This window comes from Arachis hypogaea, chromosome 5 (assembly GCF_003086295.3).
Source record: "Arachis hypogaea cultivar Tifrunner chromosome 5, arahy.Tifrunner.gnm2.J5K5, whole genome shotgun sequence".
NCBI lineage: Eukaryota > Viridiplantae > Streptophyta > Magnoliopsida > Fabales > Fabaceae > Arachis > Arachis hypogaea.
In genome coordinates, this window is record NC_092040.1 from 111,924,749 (window position 1) to 111,948,099 (window position 23,351).

Below are 23,351 nucleotides of genomic sequence, written 5' to 3' on the forward strand. Positions count from 1 at the left end.
AATGTTTTTGAATAAGCATGAGTAATTAAATGAAATAGAGTAGCTCGAAAAGATTCCATACCTAGAACTAATATCATATAATCCAATTAAAGCACAATAGCTATTAAACGATTACTCTAGTTTACTAGAGACATTGATATCCTTTTTTTAGCTCGATGGAAATTTGATTTTTTTTTTCTAAAGATTCTTTCAAATAGAAATAGAAATAGAAGAAGAATTTTAGAAACCATGAAAATCGAAAAAAACGAAAAAGAAGAAGAAGAAGAAGAAGAAGAAGAGGAAGAGGAAGAGGAAGAGGAAGAGGAAGAGGAAGAGGAAGAGGAAGAGGACGAAGACGAAGAAGAAGAAGAAGAGAAGAAGAAGAGGAAGAGGAAGAGGAAGAGGAAGAGGAAGAGGAAGAAGAAGACGAAGAAGAACCGTTTGAGTGGGACGCGTGTAGTTACGCTCCATTCAAAATGAGTTAGTGCGCGTGTTAATAAAGTTTTGGCTGATAACTTGTAAAACTTGTACGGTTTTTTTACTTGTATGTGTAGCAGGTCCCTCTCTGTATATAGGCATCTTAATAAAATTAAAATTCAACAACTTATTGACATGTTTTGATAATGTCCATTAGCTTTTTTTTTTAAACTTTTATACATTTGTTTTGTTTATACAATAAATTAAATGAATAGAAACTTGCAATTTTTAATTTTCGAACACAAACTTTCTACATTTAAAAATCTTAATTAGCTAAATCCTAACTTTACTTAAATTAAAAGCAAGTTAACAGTGCATGTCCTCATTTATTTTCCTCTCTATTAACTATAAAAATAGATATCAATAAGAAGAATTTTTCATTTTGTATTTTAGTTCAAATTCAATTTTTTTTTTGACAAATTATGAATCCAAAATAAAAAAGTTAATGATTTTTTAAAATTGATATTTTGATATTTTAAAATGCACCGAACATACATCTCTCTAAGATAGCATAGGATCGGAACTCAAAATTAAGAATTTTCAAAGTTAATGACCTCATTTATTTTACTCTTTATTTCAGAATATAAAATGTAAATGAACTGTTAAAAAATAAATAATGGCATACTGCAATACAGCTAATTAATAATTCTATTATATGAATAATATTATATGACTAATAAAATTTATTATTAGTTAAAATTTAACTAATTTTATATACTAAAAATTAAATTTTAACTCAAAATTTTAGCTAATATTAATAAAAAATAATGACTGCTAATATTTCTCATGCCGTATTTATATATCTTGCCAAAATTTCTAACATGTATTTTTCTGTCAATACAAAAAAAATGCACAAATAATAAATCTTTGAAAGATTATACAAATTAGAAAGATAATTAAATTTTATTTAGATAAAAAAATCCTATAAATATATAATTGCTCTTGCTTCTCTGAAGTGATAATAATTAATTTCATGGTATACCAATAAACACAAAATATAATAAAATAATTATTAATTAAAGTGATTGCAGTGCATTCAAAGTCATTGGGTCTACCACACATCACTTCGTCAAATAATGTTATACATTTATGCTCTTAGTGTGTTTTTCATTTTTCATTTTTCATTGGGTAATTTGTATCAAAATGACTCGTCCTTAAATGTTTTATATCAAGTAAAAATGTATGGTATTTGTTGTTATTTAAATAAATTTTTATTTTTATTTATTATATTTTATATTAATGACTAAAATTTAAAATTAAAGTATATTATTTTTATTTATATTTTTTTATCATTACTAATAAATTAACTTAAAAATATTATATTTTTTATTTTCTTCATAGCACATTAACATTTGTCGTAGACTAAAGTTACAATTAGGTTTACGAAGATTTTGACTTCGAAAAAAAAAAAACAGAATATCAATTAAATATTTAAAAATAATAAACAATAGATATATTATGTCTTTCTATCAATTGATTATATAAAATTTAATGATGATATTTATATACACAATTAACTATAGTGATGTATCTTTTTATAAAAAATCACCACGTAAATAATAATAACGTTTGAAGCAAAACTTTACTTACTTCATTACAGTTCGTGATAAATAGAGAGTAGTTGATAAGAATTATATGAAAATTCAGTAGATAATGAATGTTTCACTATCTTTCACATCATTATTTTTAGAGAAAATATGAGGAGTCAATGTAATTAGTGTACAATATGTACAATAGAGGTATTTTTGAAATTAACATTAAATCATAATTAAATTAATTAATTACAAAATTATTTCTAATTTTAAATACAAAACAAATAAGGATTCCAAACAGTCACGAACACCTCCAATTAGTCTCCTTCTCCCTCTCTCTCTCTCCCTCTCCATCCTCTCTCATCTTCCGCGCCGCCACATACACCAGCCGTCGAAGCCTTCATTAGCTCCTATCAGAATTGCAACGTCCAAACTCCTTCGTGCGCGTCTTCTCCCCGCTGGCAGCAGTTGCTTCGGTCAGCCCCGGTCCTGCACCGCTCACCCATTGTGTGCGCTCGTCTTTCGGCGCTGGCCTGTTTTCGCGCCAGTAACCTACACGGTGTGCGCTCCCTGCGTCCACTTGGCTCCTATCTCCTTCGTCAGCCAGTTGAAGGCGTGGCCGTTGGACGGGTCACGGTCGCATTGGTGTTATGGCGGCCCCCTCACACCTACCATCGTTGTCTTCTCCTCATTTGTTCAAGTTTTTTTATTTTATAGTTACATCAAATCATAAGATTCATGTGTCAAATTATACATTTTTTTAATAAAAATTAAATTGTTGGATGATCATAGTTGCTTCTGTTGTTTATTCATCTCCTTCTTCTATTTTAATGGTCAATTTAAGATGGTCATTTTAGTAGGTATACAAATGGTTATTTTAAATTTTATGTAGATAATTATTTGATTGGATTGGATTTAGTTATACATAATTAAAATATGTTGGATGTTCCATTCATTAGGTAAGCAGATGATTATTTTTATTCTTAAGTGGATGGTTATTTTTACTAAGGATGAGTGGCGTGTGGCAAGCCAAACAGTAAAGGTGAAGTGGAATGATTATTGATGAAGGTGGGGTGGCTGCCAGTTGAAAAAGAATAGGGTATTAGAGTGAAATATTTTGGTAAATTAGAATTTTGGATGGTTATTTTTTTGAAATAATTAATTAAATTTTTTTTAAATTTAAAATTGAAAAATTTGAAATTTGAAATTTGATGTGAAATAAGTAAATAACTGAATGAGAATTTTTAAATTTAGGATAATCTGTGGAAGGATTTTTATTATTTATCTCTATTGGACTAAATAAATAACTCATTGTACACATTGTCAAGATTTCTCATTATCTCTCTAGCGAAATTCTTATTTTTATGCACTATTCATTGACGAACAAATATAACATATTTATTATTTATTATCATAAAGAATTTAATTTATATGTTTTTCCTAAAAAATTAATTAGTTCCATGTCAAAATGTTCAAAAACCTACTTGTTATTTTAATCTTTCCCTTATTTTGGGTAACTTATCTATAACCCTAACCCAACCCTAATAGAGTGGATATAAACATGTCCATAGCTGTTTTTTCCTGACATCATGATGTGCTCTCACACCCATCATCCTTCTTCTGGGATAACAATGCACCATGTCTTGCCGACACATACAAATCCATTTTGATCTTTCATTCCATTGCTGATTATTTAGCTTTCAAATGGCAACTTCAAAGGTACAACTTGGCGGTGGTGCCATGTGGATGCGGTGTTTCTTTGCTGCCCCACTCTCCAACAATAACACTTCTCTAACTACATCTTCGATGATCATCCACCTCTTTAAGGAGACTTCATATTTTTTTTTAAAAAGGAAGAAAGTAAAGAAAAAACTAATACACTTATAAGTTCATCTCACATTATTGAGATAAAAAATACTATACAGATATAAAAAATAATTACTAAATTAATTATTATACATTTATAAATAAATATTATTTAATTAACTTTTATTATATATTTTATATATATTTTAAAAGTAATTAATTTGATGATTTTATTCTTTGTGTATATATTAATACAATTATATTCAAAATATAATTTCTCAATAAAACAATATTATTTCATAATAAAATGCTATGATTTATTAAATAAAAATGATTTTTAGTTAATATGTAAATCAATTTTAACTAATTTGAAAACAAAACTATATATTTATATTTTTTATTAATTTATGATCTTATTTCATTATAAAGTATAAAAACATTATTTATATGAATATATAACAAGCTATTGAAAATGGCAAGGGTTTAATGGCATAGAAGACCCAAATTGAAGGTGAATCCCGACAAAGAAGATATCTTTAATTTATTTTCTCATCATATCTGAGCGTCAACTCGCACGATATGACATATATAAATTGATGGAAAAGAAAAATAAAAAATCATAATATAAAAGAATAGTGAGAGACCAATATATTATTTTTATTTATATTATTATTTTAATTTGTGTTATAATTGATACATCTTCAATAAGTTAAGAATAGTATACTGCCCCACTTTTTTTCATTTTGAGAGAGTCAAATTCCATATATATCTCATATACCAGCATAATAATACCAACAATGGAAATGACATCTCTACATTAATTACTTTATGACAAAAGGACATATCACATATGAGATTTTGTCATCAACTTTTAATTTAAAGATGCAGATTGGGAATAAAAATCTGTAAATGATTATGATGGCTATTAACTGGGAAATAAATGATGCATATGCAATGCAGTTTTTATTTTTTTCATTGTTTTCCTTCTAAATATAAGTAATGATTAATAATTAATTTGAGTTGGTCGAATAATTAATTCATATATCTAATTAAATAAGTGTTAAAATCTAAGTTTTATTTTATATATATAATAATTTATTAATTAATAACAAATTTTTAAATAAAATTTAGATTAATAACAAAAAAAAATAGAAGGAGTCAATGGTAAAATGATCAGAGTACTGTGGCCTTTGGTGAGAAAAGCTTGTGCAGCTTTTAAGACTGTTAGATGGACGGAAAAGCAATCAAGCATGCTTGCTATATATTGCCGCAGATCTTTTAATTGACAGTGACATGACCATATCACATCACACATTTTAAAAAAAAATATAAAATTACTTTACTAAATTTTATAAAATATTTTATTATATTTTTAATATATCGTATATGTTAAAAATTATTATTATATTATTAAAAAATATGTATTTAGAATATAAAAGATCTAAATCCACAATATATATACACTTATTTTTTTCCAGACTTTTTTAATAATTTCAATAATTTTTTTATTTTATTTCAAATATTTAAAAAATTAATTTTATTTTTATAGCCTAAATTAATTTTTTTCTCCTCTCTTTTTCTCCTTATTTCTCCCTTCTCTAACTTTTATATAACCACGGTCAACAAAACCAAACCACTATCACTCTTTTTTTCTCCCATCATCACAAACACTACCACATCAACATTTCCTATTTCAACCACCCTTCAGTATCTACTCTTGCTTTGGTACCATTTCTCTAACTGGGTATGTTCTTTTTATATATTATAGTACGCATATATGTTGATGGCTTCCTGAAGTTTATTTTTTATTTTTATGAATATGAAATAATTATTACTTGCCTAATTAGGTCATTTATTAGTTATTACTATTGTATGTATGCGCAATCTAAGTGAGTGGCAGTGATAAGGCCGTTTGTGGCGTCGGAAGAAGAATGTGGTGGTGGTAATGGAGAAATTAGGTCGGAGGAGATGAAAGAAAAAAAAGTTAATATTGGAGAAGATGACGGCAAAATTAGAATATAAGAGTAAAATTGAAACTTCTTTCAAATTGTAATAATAAAATTAATAGTTGACGGTAAAAAATTAACAGGAAAGATAGGAACAAAACTTATTTTAAACGCTTATAATAAAGTTGTATCAAATTAAATGTTGGAAGTGAGTTTAATTTTTTTTTAAATATTAAGGGAAAAAAAAGACACATTTTATCTTATTTACACTGTTTACTTTTTTTTTGTCACATTATTATTTGGTCTTTTCACTGTTTTTTTCTCCTGGGCATATAATTTTTGGGCTTGGGCTTGGAAAGCAAAGCACAACATAAAAGGAGAAAGCCCAAACATACAAGCAAGATCACCACAGACTCAAACAATAATTGCCATTGATAAGATAAAAGGTAAGAGAGAGAATGAAAAAAAAGTTCTTTTACATAAAAAATTATTAAAGAAAATGCAAATTTTCCTATTCCAAATAAAAATGTTTCCTACTCTTATAGTCTTATACATAATAAAATATAGAGAGGATATAGAAAAGGTGAGAGAAAATGATAAATTATGTGGGTCTTACCAGTTTTTGTTTGAATAAAATATAATTCTAGCATAAAATATGCTTACTTTCTGTATTATATGATTGTGTATGTGAGTATTGACCAATAAAAATATGATGGATCACTTATTAATAGTATAAATTAATATTTTTATCTGCAATAATATTATAAAAATATAAATTTTTTAAAATTATGGTCATTTTGTTCTTACGGTATAAATTAAATTATGTATAATATAAAAAATTTATAAAATCAAATTATTTTTACAAAAAAAATTGTAAGTTGACAAAAGTCTCTAGCTAAAATGACCAAAATCTCTATAGACAAAAAATCAAACAACAAAATTTTTAGTTATTATTTTTATATTAAAAAGTCTAATTTTTTATTTGAATTGTATTATTTTATTAATTTTTTTTATAAAACAAAAAGTAGAAAAAATAGAAAATGAGATAAAAGAAAGAGAAAGATAAAGATGAAGAATGAGAGTGAGAGTGAGAATTTGTTAATTTTGGAAGGAAATTTTTTTATTTTAATTGTAATAAAAAAAGATCAGATGATATATTTTGATTTGTCAAATTATTAATATAAAATATAAATTATATATAGAGTGAAAATGGTAGAGAGAAATAGAAAAATAGAGAGAGGTAGATGAGAGAATTTAGGAAGAGAATTTATTAATTTTGGAGAAAAATATTTTCTCTCAATTTTAATAAGAAAGTATCATGTCACACATTTGATTATTAAATTAGATAGTAATATATGATACATAATATATGTATATTTCAATTTCAATTTTAATATTTTAATTTTAATTTTAATGCAATTAAAGAATATCATGTTGTACATTTTTATTATCAAATTAGTAATTAATCATTGATGTTGATAATGATATATAAAATAGATAGAGTGGTTGAGAGAGATAGAAAAAGGAAGAAGAAGGAGGGGATAACTCTTTAATTTTGGAGGGAAAAATTTTATTTCAATTGTAATAAGAGAGTGACATGTGGCACATTTTTATTGTAAAATTAGTATGGAGGAAGGGAATAACTCTCCTTAATTTTGTAGAAAAAGATTTAATTTCAATTACAATGAGAGAGTGATATGTGATACATTTTAAATATAAAATTAGTAAGAAGCAGAGAAAAATCCCTTAATTTTAAAAAGAAATATTTAATTTCAATTATAATAAAAAAATTAAATTTCAAAATATATAAACTCTTATTTTCCATCTAAATTAAATGACGATGCCATATTGGATTGTGAATTTTTATTGAAACTTGATCAAGTATTAACAAAACACACACATCATTGTCACAACAATTTTGCAAGAAATTAACAACATACCAGATTTATCTTTTTACTCATCATGATAAATTATTATCCTTTATTTTATGCTAAAATTCAAATGCAGTTAATTTCATATTAAATTGATAGTTAAAAATCGTTAAATGATAATTTAGTCAAAATTATTAAATTATTTAACGACTCTCAATTTTACATTAAATACACTTAAATTTATTATTAATTTCTTGTGAATTCACAACCTTGCAATTAAGTCTTACTTCTCTATTCTCCAACATTCCTACATTTTCAAGCTTCAACATGAAATCCACAAACTCCTTAAAGAACACGCTCGAATCTTTTCCAAACATTCTTCGACGATCCATCTAATTCTGAAGTCGCCAGCTAGCAATTGATTCCAAAAAATAAGCCTTTTTCTTTTAAAATCTGTATGTAATACTCATTGTCAAACACCAAAACAGTTGAATCAAGGAACTCTCCAACATTAGAGTTTGTAGTATTAGGATTAGGGCACTTGTTTTTTAGCCCTAGAACAAAGTTGGTTCAATATCATGCAAGAAACTAAAGTTGTGTAACGAGATTGGAAAGAAGAACAGTGTGAGAATCGAAGAGTGTGGCCACCGGACAGGGTTACCAAATATTTGATTGATAAGCCTCTCTTTGCGAAGCTTTAAAAGAGTTGGGTAATATTCAAAGTTAGAGCTGGTAGATTTATTGTGTCTGATACTTTTAAAATTCTTCCATCTTTTCTTCCTTTTAGAACTTTTCAAGATGGACCTCCAGATTGGTCACCAAAGTTTAATTTCATCATCATTAGCAACCCATGAATAACATAATAATGTTTAACTTAGTTGAAGGAAGTATGTAGAAGTGTGTAAAAATTATTCTAATCTTTTAGTTAGTTATACTCTAATCTGATTTAGAATGTTGAGCTGTTAGCCTGTTATACTTACAACTGTGTATATATATCCTTATATACTCTATTATGTACTCTATCATGTACTCCGTTATCGTTCATTCTAAAAAATACAATAATACAACTCAGATACAAATCTCAACTCTGAGCTTTGCTCTCTATCCTCTGATACCTTTGATTAGTTTTAGATAGGTGGAAGTTTAGATACAATTCATATGAAATTAATAGTTGAGAGTCGTTAAATATTTTAATAAGTTTGACTAAATTATTATTTAATAGTTCTCAACTATCAATTTCATATGAAATTAATTGCATCTTAGTTCTAACTTTTTTTTAATTAATTTAAGTATTTTGTGGATTTACCAATATATGCAAATAAATATTTATATAAAATATTTTGACATTTTTAATATGTTGGAAATGAATATCATAAAAAGAAGTGAAAATATTTGTCATTCTATTCTAAAAGTTTCATGATTTTAAAAGAATAAATTACTATTTCAAACGCAAATTTTAAAAAATCGATAATTTTAAACATGCAAAATAATTGATATCTATTAAAGATTAGATTATATACAGAGATAGATCTAGAATTTGATAAAGGAGAGGCCAAAAATTAAAATATTATATAATTAAATATAATATTATATATTCATTAATATATATAAACATAATTAATATTTTTTGATTAAAAAATTATTAATAAGTGTTTGTTATATAAAAAATTTATCTTAGTTCTTATAATTCTTTTATTTTAGATTCGATAAAATATAATTTTTTTTATTAATTTATTTTGTTGAATATTATTATGACAGTAAATTATATTTTTATGCTTCATATTATAAAAAAATATATTATAAAATAATATAAATAATTTATTTTAATAATTTTGTTATATACATTTAAAATATATTTATGAATAAAATATATAAAATATAATTATTTTAATAAATTTATTTAATATGTTATTAATATAATATCATGAGAAAAATAAATAAATTTTAAAATAATTTATTTTTATGTATGTACCACAATATATAAAGATTTTTTTAGTTATTATAAATATTAAAATATTTTTATATGATAATAGGTGTGAACAAAATCAAACCACTATCACTTTTTTTTCTCCCATCACTACAAACACTGCTATGTGCTACCACATCAACATTTCCTATTTTAACCGCCATTCAATATTTACTCTTGCTTTGGCACTATTTCTCTAACTGGATATGTTCTTTTTATATATTATAGTATATATGTTGATGGCTTCCTCCTTCCTGAAGTTTTTTTGTGTGAATATGAAATAATTATTACTTGTCTAATTAGGTCCTTTATTAGTTATTACTATTGTATGTATGCGCAATCTAAGTGAGTGGCAGTGGTAAGGCCATTTGTGGCAGCAGAAGAAGAATGTGGTGGTGGTAATGGAGAAATTAGATCGGAGAAGATGAGAAAGAAAAAAAAGTTAATATGGGAGAAAATAACGCAAAATTAGAATATAATTTTGGATTTAGATAGAAGTCATAGGAGTAAAATTAAAACTTTTTTCAAATAAGTAATAATAAAATTAATAGTTAACGATAAAAAATTAAATGTTGGAAATGAGTTTAAAAATATTAAAAAAAACATATTTTATCTTATTTACATTATTTACTTTTTTTTGTCACACATTATTATTTGGTCTTTTCACTGTTTTTTTTTTTTCTTGGGCATGTATTTTTTGGGCTTTGGCTTTGAAACCAAAGCACAACTTAAAACCAAAGCACAACTTAAGAGGGGTAAGTCCAAACATACGCAGGACAGGACAGAGCAATGCAGATTCAATCTAGAACAGAAGCCAATAAGCCTTAACTTAAGTGGCACAAGTTTCTTTTTCTATTAAGAGATCTCAAGTTCGAGTCTCATCATGTGTAAACTTGACCAAAAAAATGGATATTATGTGTATGAGTGTGTAATCTAGGATTGGGAGTTGTCCAATCCATCGACCAAAAAAGATACGTGGAATGTTTAATTTAATAGTTATACAAATGATTATGTTAATTATTTTTAATTGAATGATTTTTTTTTTCATTCAATTTTTTTATACAAAATCAACAATAACTGGATGTTCCATTTACTAAGTGTACAAATGATTATGACTTAGAAGATAATTTGAAAGTGAAATTTTTTTGACTTTTAATTATAGAATTCATTATTACAAAATTATTGTCTATCTAACAAAATTTATAAAAAACAAGCAAGATCACCACTGACTCGAACAATAATTGGACAATAATGGCCGTTGATAAGATAAAAGGTAGGTGAGAGAATAAAAAAAAAGTTTTTTTACATGAAAAATATTAAAGAAAATGTAAATATTCCTATTCTAAATAAAAATGTTTCCTACTCTTATACATAGTAAAATATATAGAGAGTACAGAAAAAACGAGAGAAAATGATAAATTATGTGGGTCTTGTATATAATTAATATGCTTACTTTCTGTCTTCCATGCATGTGTATGCGAATATTGACCAATAAAAATAAGATGGATCATCCAATAGTACAAATTATTTAAATAAATCAATTCATAACCAACTTATAAAAAATAATTAAATATTGAAATTAAATTTTAAAATATATAAACTCTTGTTTCCCCATCTAAATTAAATGATGAGGTCATATTGGATTGTGAATTTTTATTGAAACTTGATCAAGTTGTAACAAAACACACACATCATTATGACAACAATTTTGCAAGAAATTAACAACACACCAATTTATCTTCTCACTCATCATGATACATTATTATCCTTTATTTTAGGATAAAAACTCAAATACAGTTAACTTCATATGAAATTGATAGTTGAAAGTCATTAAATAATAATTTAGTCAAATCTTTAAATCATTTAACGACTTTCAACTATCAACTCTATATTAAATTAACTACACATAAACTTATTATTAATTTCTCATGAATTCACAATCTTGCAATTAAGTCTTACCTCTCCATTCTCCAACACCCCTACATTTCCAAGCTTTAACATGGAATCCGCAAATTCCTTAAAGAATACACTCGGATCTTTCGCAAACGCTTCGACGATCCATCTAGTCCTGGAGTCGCTAGCGAGCGACTGATCCGAAGAAAACAAACCTTTTCCTCCCAAAATCTGTGTGTAATAGTCATTATCAAACACCGAAGCAGTTGAATCAAGGAACTCTCCAGCATTAGGGTTTGTAGTATTAGGGTTAGGGCACTTGTTTTTGAGCTCTAGGGCAAACTTGATGTTCAAAGTTGGATCAATATCATGCAAAAAACTGAAGTTATGTATGCGAGATTGGAAAGAAGAACAGTGTGAGAATCCAAGAGTGTGGCCACCAGAAAGGGTTACCAAATCTTTTATTGATAAACCTCTCTTTGCGAAGCTCTGAATGAGTTGCGTAACATTCAAGGTTGGAGCTGGTAGATTTATCGTGTCTGATGCCTTTGAAATTCTTCCATCTTTTCTTCCTTTTAGAACTTCCCAAGATGAACCTCCAGACTGGTCACAAAGGTTTAATTTATCATAATTAGCAACCATGAATAACATAATAATGTTTAACTTAGATGAAGGAAGTATGTAGAAATTACTCTAATCTTTTAATTAGTTATACTTTAATCTCATTTAGAATGTTGAGCTGTTATACTTGCAATTGTACCTATATATTTGATGTACTCTATCATATATTCTATTATGTACTCCGTTATCATTCATTCTAAAAAATATTATAATACAACTCAAATGTAAATCTCAACTCTGAACTCTGCTCTCTATCTTCTGGTACTTTTCATTAATTTTAGATAGGTAAAAATTTAGGTACATTCAATTTCATATAAAATTAATAATTGAGAATAATTAAATATTTTAATAAATTTGACTAAATTATCGTTCAATGACTCTTTATTATTAACTTTATATAAAATTAATTATATTTAAATTTCAACTTTTTTTAACGATTAATTTAAGTATTTTATCGATTTATCAATATATATAAATAGATATTTATATAAAATATTTTTATATTTTTAATATGTTAAAAATGAATATCATAAAAAGAAGTGAAACTATCTATCATTCTATTCTAAAAGTTTCATGATTTTAAAAGAATAATTTATTATTTCAAATACAAAAATTTAAAAAAGCCCAATAATTTTAAATATGCAAAATAATTCGACATCTATTAAAGATTAGATTACATAGTTTGATAAAACCACTCAACAACATTTAATTGATTTCAGAATGTTTAGTAGAAAGGGATTAAAGTACCAAGGTTACAACATCTCTAGCTGCAATAGCGATTATATCGGCACAAGAAACAATGTGAGGGCAAGCTTTCTCAAGCTTGGCTTTTGCATCATCAATTACATAGAATGAGTGAACCGACAGATTTGGAGGCCCATCTTTCTCAGCTTTGTTTGTGTGAGTTGAATCCAACAATATTGATGCATCACATCCCTATAATCATAACCATATATATGAAAAAAAAGCTATTAAGATATAGTAATATGTGTTTGTTTAGGCATTATTATTTTAATAAAAAAAAATTTTAATAAACTTTTTTTTAATATATTTGACAAATTTTTAATGATAAAAGTGAAAATATTAGAAAAATAAAAATAAAAATATCTTTTTTGAGAAATTGTAATTTATATTTTTTTTAAAAGATTTTTTTTTAAAAAAAATGTTTTTCATGTAATAAATAAACAAAAAAGTAGTTTTACATTGTTATACCCAAACATAATTGATAAATAAAAAGATCTTTTTGCATAAGATACCAAAATATAAAATTACTTTTATTTTTTTATAAAATCTTTTAAAGAAAGATAACTTGAAAAAAGATCTTTTTTAAAAGCTTACCTAAACAAGCCCTATGTACATACATTATCCATCTTTATATATACAAATGCATACCCTTATGAAACAGTCATGGAAGAACATCCTCAAGATACGTGCTGGGACTTTAGGGTCTTGCTTAGAAGCACTTTGAACCGTCTCTGAAATTATGTCTTCTATTTGTGGACATGTTTTCTCATAATACTTAGCATCAAGTTCTGCTTTCAATAGTGCTGTTGATAGTGTCAACAAGAGAACAGCTATTATTGGAAATTTCATGCTTCTTGTTTCAAGTGATTTGATGAAAATTGAAACAACATTTGTAGTGTATATATAGCTAGAATGAAAATTTAGTCGGTACTAACAAACTCAATAAGATTAGATGATTATCTGAGAATTAATAATAATGTGCTTTGAAGCAACTCAAGATTGGAAAATTAGTTTATACGTGCAATTTATTTGACTCTACTTCTTATTCTGCGTTAGAACCAAGTATATTCAATTCACTACCTACTAAACACATAACACATATTTCTTGGCCAATATACAAAGCAATTTATTTGATAGCTACTACAATATTTAGGGATATATATACCATTAAAGTTGCATAATATATTCTTGTTGATCGATGATTAATAATTAATATTGTTCTATTGGTTTATGCCTATCAAGTTGTAAAGTTGGTGATGATGGATGAGAGCGTGGAGTCCAATATTATATTGCTATGTTTCTTAGAAAGGTTGCTTTTATCTTATCTAATGATGACTAGAAAGAAACAAAAACAAACTAAGAAAGGGATTGTTCAATTCAATCATCATAGTTCTCCACAAATAATTATTGAAGAATCATGTGTTGTGCATAGATAGAGATTTTTTTTTTTTACAAAAACGAAAAAAGAAAGAAGACTATCGTAGTTGGTGTCTGAGAGTAGGAAATAATATTTAAATCTGTACATCTAAATCTATAATATATAATTGGAATACAAGAAGTTTGATGCATAATTTATTTTTTTAAAATATTTTTATCATATATAATTTATAAAATAAATTATACATTTTACTATATTAGATATAAACTGAAGATCTTTTATTAAAAATATATATCGACTACTTTTATATTTGTAATTATTACACATTTATTTGGAAATAAAGCTACTAATGTAGTAATGTATGATCATAATTCATATGATATATGGTTATGGACCTTTTTGCATTAAGAAATATACTCTTCTATTTGCATTATTAGAGAGCTTAAAATTAATTTGACAAATCAACAAAGTGATTTTGTGTGCAAAGTACAAACTTACCCAAAAAGAAATGAAAACATTTTCTATAAACAAATTAGATAAATAAGCTCAAGGGATCAAATACAGAAGTTGAATCAAGAAAGAAAGAAAAAAAAATGAAGTATAAATATTTGAATATATAAGTGATGATTAACTAAAAAATCATGTCATGTGCTGGTAGTGTCCTTTCTGGCATAAAATCTCCGGTACATGGAATCAACTTTGGTAAGATAGAAGGTGCCTGCAGGTAAGTTGCTACAGTCACCGCTTGTCACATAGTCCTTTGCCCCATATCGGTGTTCCATCAGCTTCATTGTTTCTACAAATTTTTCAGGAGGAAACTGCAACAAATATATATATGCTAGTTTAGTATTTTAGTTACATGTTGTATAAAAGGATCATAGTTAAAACATGAAGTAATTTAGGTACATGGGTAGCTTGCCTAAATGCATATGTTTTCAATCTCAATAATGATATAACAAAAGAGAAGTCTTTTTGTACATTCGTCGTGCCTTGCACACCGAAATGGTACGTATTTATAACTTCCATTATATGTGAGCCTCTATCTTAATTTAAGAGTAACTAAACAATTACTTTCTCGCTTCAGAGGAGTTTTATCCGATTTCTTTATTTACAAACTTTTTCGTCATTTTTTGTTAACATGAAATGCTTAGAGCAACTTTATAATGATTCATATAATATTGTTATTGAAATGTAATGGTTAAGTGCAAAGCTCTATGAATGTTAGGTTTAATGTAAAATGATCATGAGAGATTGATTAATCAAATGGTTAAAGACAGCATACCTCAACTCTCTGCTTCAACTTGCCAGCCACATCCATCAATGTTACAATGTTGGACAAAGTAAAGGGGCCTTGACCTTCTTGAATCTTGAAGGAGAACATTGTAGCCGTTAAACCACTTCCATATGAGAACATAACTACACGTTTACCAACCTGCATTTCAAAAAATATAAAGAAAATAATCAGTCATTTGGGATCAGCCATTCACCTCATAAAAGATGCTCTAGGAAGCCCAAAGAAAGAATGGAACTATTAGGGGTGAAAATTGAAAAACCTTACCAGTGAGCTGTTCTCATTGTGAAGGAGTGATGCAAATGCTGCATAAAGAGATGCAGTGTACATGTTACCAACTTCTTTCGGTATTAACGTGCTGGGCTGCACCTTCGTGTCATATATCTTTTTCGAGGCTTGCTGGTTTGCCTGTAGAATCACAATGATCACAAACCAACAGGAGTTCAATTTATGATAATGTTTTCGTCAATTAACGACACTCATACTCGATGAGATTAGCTACCTTTTCAAGATCACGACTATTGTAGCTTTCGTCACCCGATAGTGATTTATAAGGTTCCAAGGATGTTCTGGCAGCTTCATCAACAAAACTGTATAGCATGAAGAAAATGAAAAGAACAAAATAGTTATAAATTGGAAGTTGAAAACATTTACTTATAACCATAGAGTCTTTTATGGTTCACTGAAACCTGGGATTTCTCAGGAAGTCATCGTAGTATAGCCGACCAAAGCTTTTTTGGACAAGCTGCAAGAACAAGTTACATAGAGAAACATTATAGGTAATCATTGTCTATTCATGTCATAAATATAAAAAAAAAAACATAAAGCCTGCATTACCTTGTTATATGGAGAATGAAACACAAAGTAATCAGCCTCTGCCATTGAAAAGGGCTTCCCCTCCAACTTTTCGAATCTAAACATGGAAGAAGATATTAGGAGAACCAAAACCAAAAGGAGAAAAGTTGAAAAAGCTTTCAAGTTCAGTCCATGCTTACTTCTCACAGAAAACCTTGTAGCAAGAATCAAGTGCCATGAGATAACAATTCTGCGAGAGTTTTCCATCAACAACCTATAGCAGGCCAAACCAAAAGGGTACCGAGGTCATAACTAGTCTATGCTTTATTCAATATATATACCGAACAAATCAAGAAGCACTCAAGAGTAACAAGTAATTGGCATAAATCAGAGGCTAAATCTAAACCTATCTAAATATCTGCACAAAAATTCAGAGGTAATGACAGAGCATTACTGGGTATTCACTTGCAAGATTTGGCTTGTAAAAGTCATAGGCATGAGCCATGTGACTGCCTCTGAACTTGCTTTCAAAAGCAATAGGAGCATCTGGCCCCACAAGTATGGCAATAGCAGCTGCTCCTCCGGTAGGACGTGCAGGTCCTTCAGCGTAGACCTGAACATAAAGTCATAGCTGTGATAATTGTTCGATGGTGTATATAGATGTGCAATCAAGCATTTGATTCATTGTTTGAGGAGAAAGTAACAGGATTAAAATAGTAGTAAGAATATTTTAACAAATGTTGAGACATGAAGACAATTTTTAAATAAGAAATCTGCTACATACTGCCTTTCTAAAACATTGTCCTGTGAAGTTAATTTTGTACCATCAATGAGCAAAGATGGTGAAATTCACTTATAAACATGCAGATTATAGAATTGAATTATAAGTTGAGGCTGTGCCACAGAAATTTCACAACCAACTCAAACCTAAAATGCTGATTCTAGGAAATTGCAAGATCAGAAATACCACATCTAACTTGCATTAGCTAGGAATTTCTGTAATTTTAAGTTCTTTCACAACCACGTTATTCTTCAAGTTAGTTATCATTTGATATATGTTAAAGTAATTGTTGATTTCTAAAAAACACTAGTCACAAGTGACAAGTGCTTGGATTTCCATGAAATAGATTCGAGTTCATACCGCGCTATCTGCACATATGACAAGTCCATAGCGACCATCCCATGAACTACTCTCCACCCAATTCACGCAATTGAACAGAGCTGCTGTTCCACCATAGCATGCATTTGTTGAATCAACACCTTCGATGTCAGTATTACCACTCTCCTGATTGTTACATGAATTAATATAAGATGCAGGAATCACATAAGCACATACAGATATATTTCCTTCCCTTTTACCCTTTTGAATTTCGACTCATATATATTTCAGAAAACAATAATTGGGACAAAAGTGGTAGGGGATAGGGCCATAGGGAATGCTGCTACAAGCTTCTATGTTTGTAAAATTCAACATAAGTTAATATTATAAGCAGAAAGATCTACAATCTTTTAAAGCGAGTCCCCATCGGTATGCTGTTTGTTTCCTAAGATCAACACTCAAAACCAAAACAGAGAATGAGATAGAGATACCTCGAAGAGTTGCATCAGGAAGGTCTTAATGGATTTGCTTTTGTCAATGACAGTTTCACTACCAACTTCCATGCGTCCAATTTGTTTCGGATCAATCTTATACTTTTTAAGAAGCGAGGATACAGCTGTCAAGCTGCAATTCAACAGCCCAAAACAAAAGCAAAAAGAATAACATTAGAAAATAAAATAAAATCACTGTAAGCCAAGCCATTGCAGCTCCATCATACAGGTTCACAAAGCAGCATTGATCAACTATCAAAGCTGAAATAAACGGCACCCCCTTATGATGGACAAATACTTAATTTTCACTCATCTATGTTTATGCATATCAAATATTATCATCCTAAACATGTTAAATTTGTGATTGATTTCTCTTAATAGAATTCTCCTAATTATGTATTATTCGACACAGACACCTCAATATATATAAAAGAAATTCCAAGTAAACAAAATTTCTTTTCTCTTTAGAATCTCAGGACAACATATTATGCTGTAACCAAACTATTAAAGAAATTCAAATCTAATGATAAATAGGATTGATATATGGGATATGGCAATGAAAAATTGGTAAGTGACCTCATAGAGATAACATCTTCAACCTCAGTGCAGAATGCCAAGCAATCTTGTCCAAGCCCAATAGTGTATTTCCCTTTGCTGGCCCCATCGTGAGCCTCCAAAGCTTCCTGCATCAAAATCACGCAACACCCCACAAATCAAAACCGTTAAAAATCTCAACTTTATCACGAAATAGCAACAAAACAATCACAATTCACAATCAGACATACCTGTTTTACGCATGTGGGAGGAAAGTAGATGTCCATGGCAAGGATTCCCACATTCTTTGGGTGCGAAGAAGCCATGGAAAAAGGGTAGATTTTTTCTCACTTGTTGAAGATCAGAAGAAGAAGACGGAGGAGGTGGAGGAGGAGGAGTAGGTGGTGCAAGTGGAAAGTTGTAACTTGTAAGTGTGATGGAAGAAAGAAAGAGAAAGAGTAAATGGTGGCTTATTGAATCAAAAAAGATGCTGACTTGGAAGTTGCCCTGTTCAGCTGATGCCATTTTTCCTTGGCGCTCTGTTTTGTGTGGTAGATTTTGTGCCTCTTCCCAACTAACCCCTCCTTATGTGGAAATTTTGATGGGTCTTTGAGTTGAATGAGGGGTTCATTGTTACCCATTAATTATGATTGTCATTCTTATCCGTGGGTGAAATTATGTTTCTTAATCACTACTATTTAATTGGTTCAAATGATTGATCATCATTAATTTATTAGTAAATAGAATTTAATTTTGATAAATTTACCTTGTAAAACACTAAAACGTTTTGTACATTTGTTTTTTAAATGATCATGTTGATCAATTTAAAATGTAATTATTTTTATTAATATGATATTATTTAATTAGTTGTATTTATAAAATTATTTTTTTTGATAATGCATTAAAATTAAATTTTTAGATACTAGACTTAATGACTACTTAATAAAAAATTTGACTACAAGATTATTCACCTAAAGAGCTTTTATTGCATTTATAACTAACAGAATTAACTAAAATGAGCTAATTAGAGTTTGTTTTATGTTCTTTTCAGAAATTTAGGTAGAGGATAAGAAAATTAAGAAACTATTAATGTTTAGTTTGAAAATTCCATGATGAAGACATGTTTATTGTCTTTGTCTTTGTCCTTTTGGCTTATCATGGTCCACAGCTAGCCACATAGGAATAGGATAGATTGGACCAACAATAATAGAGTGATGCAAACTCAAAGTTAACACAGATCTTAGGTTGGGAGTCTCCTCATTAGTAAGTAAAATATTGTTCCCTTGACATGCCTTGATTCTTGAATAAAATAACATCTTCCCATGTTAAATAAAATAGTAACACTGTCTTGTTCAAGCATTTGTTTACTTTTGTTTAATAATATTATTATCTGTATTATTTTTCTTTTTGTAATATGTGCACTATAGAGTAATGGAGCTTCCTGAAACAAATACTTTTTTTCTTTTGCATTTCACAGAGTGAATAATTATCTATATAGTTGCTGAAATCATCTCCGTTTTCCTTGGAGAATCAAATCAAATTTCCATATACAAGAAATAACCTTCATCCAAAGTCACACTCTAGATAGGCACTTACAAGATAAAGAAATCAAGAACAATGATGAACAACTAACAATAAATGAAATTTAATTGGTTGAAATGAATAATCAAACTTCAATTGTTTTCTGATTGAGAGCAGTGTATCTCCACCTCTCCTTTTCCACAAAATCTGCATCAAGAAACCTTGCAACAAAAGCCCAAAGCCTATATACATCTTCAAAACTAGCCAAGAATCCTAATGCAGCAGTAACCACACTTATTCCAACTTCACTATCTCTATCTTTCTTCTTCTTATTATTATTGCCTTTCACTTCTTTTTTGCTCTGAAGAACTCTTCCTTTATCTTCTGCATACTTATCTGCAAACCAAATATGATGCAGGAATCCATAACCGATTGAAATGTTGCTCCTATCAGCAAGCTTCTGAACAAGAACAGGCTCAACTTTTTCACCTTTCCAATCAAACACATTGAATGCCAAAGCTGCTCCTCTATCAAACTTCACTCTTGGACCATATATCTTCACCAGTGGAAACTCTTGTGTGTGTGGATGCTTAAGCTTCACCATTGAGTTCACCAACCAGTTTATCAAGTACCTCGCCCGAGTGCTAATCAGTATTGATCCCAGAGAATCCACCTGATCCAAACCCCTGCATTCAATCTCAAACCCTCCATTTTCACTTCCTTGAGCAACACTCTTCTTCTTGAGATTAGCCTCCTCAATTTCAGAACCTCGATGAGATTGCGCCTCTTCTTCATCTTTTCCAGATTCTGTGGCTTGTCTAGGACCCGAGAATGATCTCATTGAGGATAATTCTTCTTCTTCTTCTTCTCCTTCTTGTTCTTCTTGTATGCTACATATAGTTTTTTGTTCAAGTTCTAAGTCAGTGCCAGAAGAATCCTCGGATAGATGTATCTGATTTTGTGGCACAAGGTTCACAATTCCTGCAGAAGAAGTAGCTTCCATGCTCGAAATAGCAGATTTCTTGACGAAAAGGCAACCAAAACCAGAAGGATTCTCACCATAGACCTTATAGAAAGAGCAGATTAAGAAATCAGGGAGAAAGAGAGAGAGGCCAAAAGAGTCCATGTCCTTTGGCCCCAATGCGCATGCATCAACCAACACATGCCAACCATTTTCTTGTGCTACACTCATCCAAAGATAAGGGTACCTTGTTCCTGTTACCCTTGAGTGAAGTGGAAAGACAAAAAGACCCTTCTTTTTCTTCTTATTCTTCCTCTTGCCCACAATGATTTTCCTCAATTTTGTTGTCTGAATCCTGAACCTTGGCCATGCGAATTCAGCTGAAATAGCCCTTGCACCTCTCTTCTCTGAGGCACTAATCATGTTTCCAACAGCTTCACTTTCATAGTCATAAACTGTGAGAAGCTTCCTGGAAGATTGGAACTGGTATGAATCTGCAACAAGCTTGAAAGCTGAGGTTCTGTTTGCTGTGAAAACCATGTAATAATCAGTTTCAGATATGTTGAGGAAATTCATGATTCTTTTCCTCATTGCAGACTCAAATTCTGACTCTTGTCCACCATGGATCAATAGTGTTTTCAGATTCCCAGTCTTGGAGGATAGGCTGAAGAATGGAATTCCAGGATATTGATTTGAAGTTGAAGTTGAAGTTGAAGCAAGTTGTGATTTTGATGCATCCCCATGATAACGTTGTTGTTGTTGGAGTTGAGAATGGGAGAATAGGCCAACACCAATGTAATCAAGGCAAGTGTGATTGCTGAGATGGTGATACTCTTGTGCTCTAACATGGTCAACAAGTTCAGTCTCAGAATACTGAGGGTAAACTTTGTTGAATTCATTGAATGATTCATGAAGAGAAGGAAGTGACTCATGGTTTGTGAAGTTTGTGTTTGGAAAGATGGAAGATGAAGTTGTTGCTACAAAGTTGTGGCGACATTCAGAAGAACTGTTTCTGATTTTGGTTCTGTTGTTGATGTTTGGTGATGCTGCTGATGAGTTGAAAAATGGGGTTGGACAGCAACACTGAGAGGCCTCATTTTGGTTTTGGCCAAGCCTCTCCATTATTTTCTTTTCTTTTTAGTTTTTCTTTCTCCTTTCTGTGCAATCATAAACAATTCTACTTTACTTTATATATATAGTAATTTGATATTTTCTTGTGCCATGAGATTCTTAGGTGTTGTATGGCAACCGGCACAAATGGAAAAGCACAAACAGAAAAGAACAGAAAAGTGTGTGTACTGGTTTATGTATTTGGATTCAGATTTGAGGTGGCTGAATACGGCAATGAGTGTGGTCCTATTGAAAAGGTCATGCTGTTCAATTTGGACCTTGTCTTCCATAATAGTATACCTTCCAAAATGTTGACCTCTTAATTAATTATTGATACTATTTCCAATTGAAATTGCCACAGGCCAAGCAATCTCATCCGGTCATCCCTACAACTTCTTGTTTTTTTATCGTGGTTGTTCAGTTGTCTTACGGTCCAGCTCTCAAATTAAGTCTAAAATTGTGGTTGGTCCAAGAATTTTTTTACTGTGCATGTCGGCTCATTAAGAACGTAATATGGATCATATTTAGATAGAATCTTTCATATATCTCACACATTCTTTTCAAATTCCTACAACTTTTTGTTTTAATTCTGGTTGTTCAATTATATTACAGTCTAGCTCTTAAATTTGGTCGAAAATTGTGGTCGGCCCAAGAACATTTTTATTGGACATGTCAATCCATAAAGAACGTAAAATAAATCATATTCAGCTGCAACGGAATAGTCCTTGGCCTGTCGAGTCGGAGGATACCGTGGACAACTAAAAAAAAAGATAAATCATGAATCATGTGTATGTCTCACGCGGATATGTTTAAATTCTCACAAAATTCTCTTTTCAAACATTATAATGTCTAAAATATATAGGTGAAAATTCAGGTGAAGTTGACTTCACGTAAAGTTGATATTTGAGAGCCATTAGATAAAAATTTAGTCAAATCATCTAACGACTCTCAAGTATCAACTTCACGTGAAGTCGACTGCACCTAGGGCTGGCAATGGATAGGGTAGGGTAGGCTTTGGACCCTACGCTAACCCTACCCGCAGGTTTAAAATTTTATTAAAATTCTACCCTACCCTATCTGCGAGTTGAAAATCTCTCGATCCTAACTCTACCTGTACCCTAAAGTTCTAAACTTTACCCTATCCTACCCTACCCACAGAAATATCAAATTTTTTCAAAGTAAATATAAAATTCAATCATTTCAAATTTTATACATATTAATAACATAAAAAATAACAAACTAATGGAAAATAATTATACTTGTTGTATCACTAATTGAAAATGTTTGCTAAATTAGGTGGAACTTCTTTTCCTTTCCCTACCCATTCTCAATTGTT

At 29.4% G+C, this 23,351-nt stretch overlaps 3 protein-coding genes and 1 pseudogene across 3 annotated transcripts; all 4 read right to left on the reverse strand.

Annotated features, from left to right (window-relative positions):
* Window positions 1-7,835: 7,835 nt before the first annotated feature.
* Window positions 7,836-8,449, reverse strand: LOC112804002 (peroxidase 66-like; annotated as a pseudogene).
* Window positions 8,450-11,161: 2,712 nt separating this feature from the next.
* On the reverse strand, window positions 11,162-13,702 carry LOC112802771 (peroxidase 66). Its single transcript, XM_025846110.3, has 3 exons — window positions 13,484-13,702; window positions 12,839-13,027; window positions 11,162-12,073 (listed from the first exon to the last, which is right to left on the reverse strand). The coding sequence occupies exons 1-3, from the start codon at window positions 13,682-13,684 to the stop codon at window positions 11,504-11,506; spliced, it is 960 nt and encodes a 319-aa protein (XP_025701895.1). The 5' UTR covers window positions 13,685-13,702; the 3' UTR covers window positions 11,162-11,503.
* Window positions 13,703-14,609: 907 nt separating this feature from the next.
* Window positions 14,610-19,052, reverse strand: LOC112802772 (hydroxymethylglutaryl-CoA synthase). Its single transcript, XM_025846111.3, has 12 exons — window positions 18,675-19,052; window positions 18,466-18,572; window positions 17,890-18,022; window positions 17,441-17,584; window positions 16,754-16,912; window positions 16,500-16,573; window positions 16,342-16,417; window positions 16,194-16,249; window positions 16,007-16,094; window positions 15,772-15,912; window positions 15,496-15,645; window positions 14,610-15,031 (listed from the first exon to the last, which is right to left on the reverse strand). The coding sequence occupies exons 1-12, from the start codon at window positions 18,747-18,749 to the stop codon at window positions 14,858-14,860; spliced, it is 1,377 nt and encodes a 458-aa protein (XP_025701896.1). The 5' UTR covers window positions 18,750-19,052; the 3' UTR covers window positions 14,610-14,857.
* An 809-nt stretch (window positions 19,053-19,861) lies between these two features.
* LOC112802773 (uncharacterized) lies at window positions 19,862-22,323 on the reverse strand. The gene has a single exon (XM_025846112.3). It carries the CDS (start codon window positions 22,025-22,027, stop codon window positions 20,090-20,092), a length of 1,938 nt encoding a protein of 645 aa, XP_025701897.1. The 5' UTR covers window positions 22,028-22,323; the 3' UTR covers window positions 19,862-20,089.
* Window positions 22,324-23,351: the final 1,028 nt, after the last annotated feature.

Bases quoted from the DNA above. Each gene is read 5' to 3' on its own strand.
- LOC112802772 (XM_025846111.3), bottom strand. From the start codon at position 18,749: ATGGCTTCTTCGCACCCAAAGAATGTGGGAATCCTTGCCATGGACATC. The intron at 16,250-16,341 runs GTAATGCAGGCT...TTGTTCTTGCAG, and splicing joins TTCATTCTCCATATAACAAG to CTTGTCCAAAAAAGCTTTGG. The intron at 15,032-15,495 runs GTATGCTGTCTT...TATTTGTTGCAG, and splicing joins AGTTGAAGCAGAGAGTTGAG to TTTCCTCCTGAAAAATTTGT.
- LOC112802773 (XM_025846112.3), bottom strand. From the start codon at position 22,027: ATGGAGAGGCTTGGCCAAAACCAAAATGAGGCCTCTCAGTGTTGCTGT.
- LOC112802771 (XM_025846110.3), bottom strand. From the start codon at position 13,684: ATGAAATTTCCAATAATAGCTGTTCTCTTGTTGACACTATCAACAGCA. The intron at 13,028-13,483 runs GTATGCATTTGT...TTATGATTATAG, and splicing joins TCCATGACTGTTTCATAAGG to GGATGTGATGCATCAATATT. The intron at 12,074-12,838 runs GTACTTTAATCC...CTTTGTGACCAG, and splicing joins CTAGAGATGTTGTAACCTTG to TCTGGAGGTTCATCTTGGGA.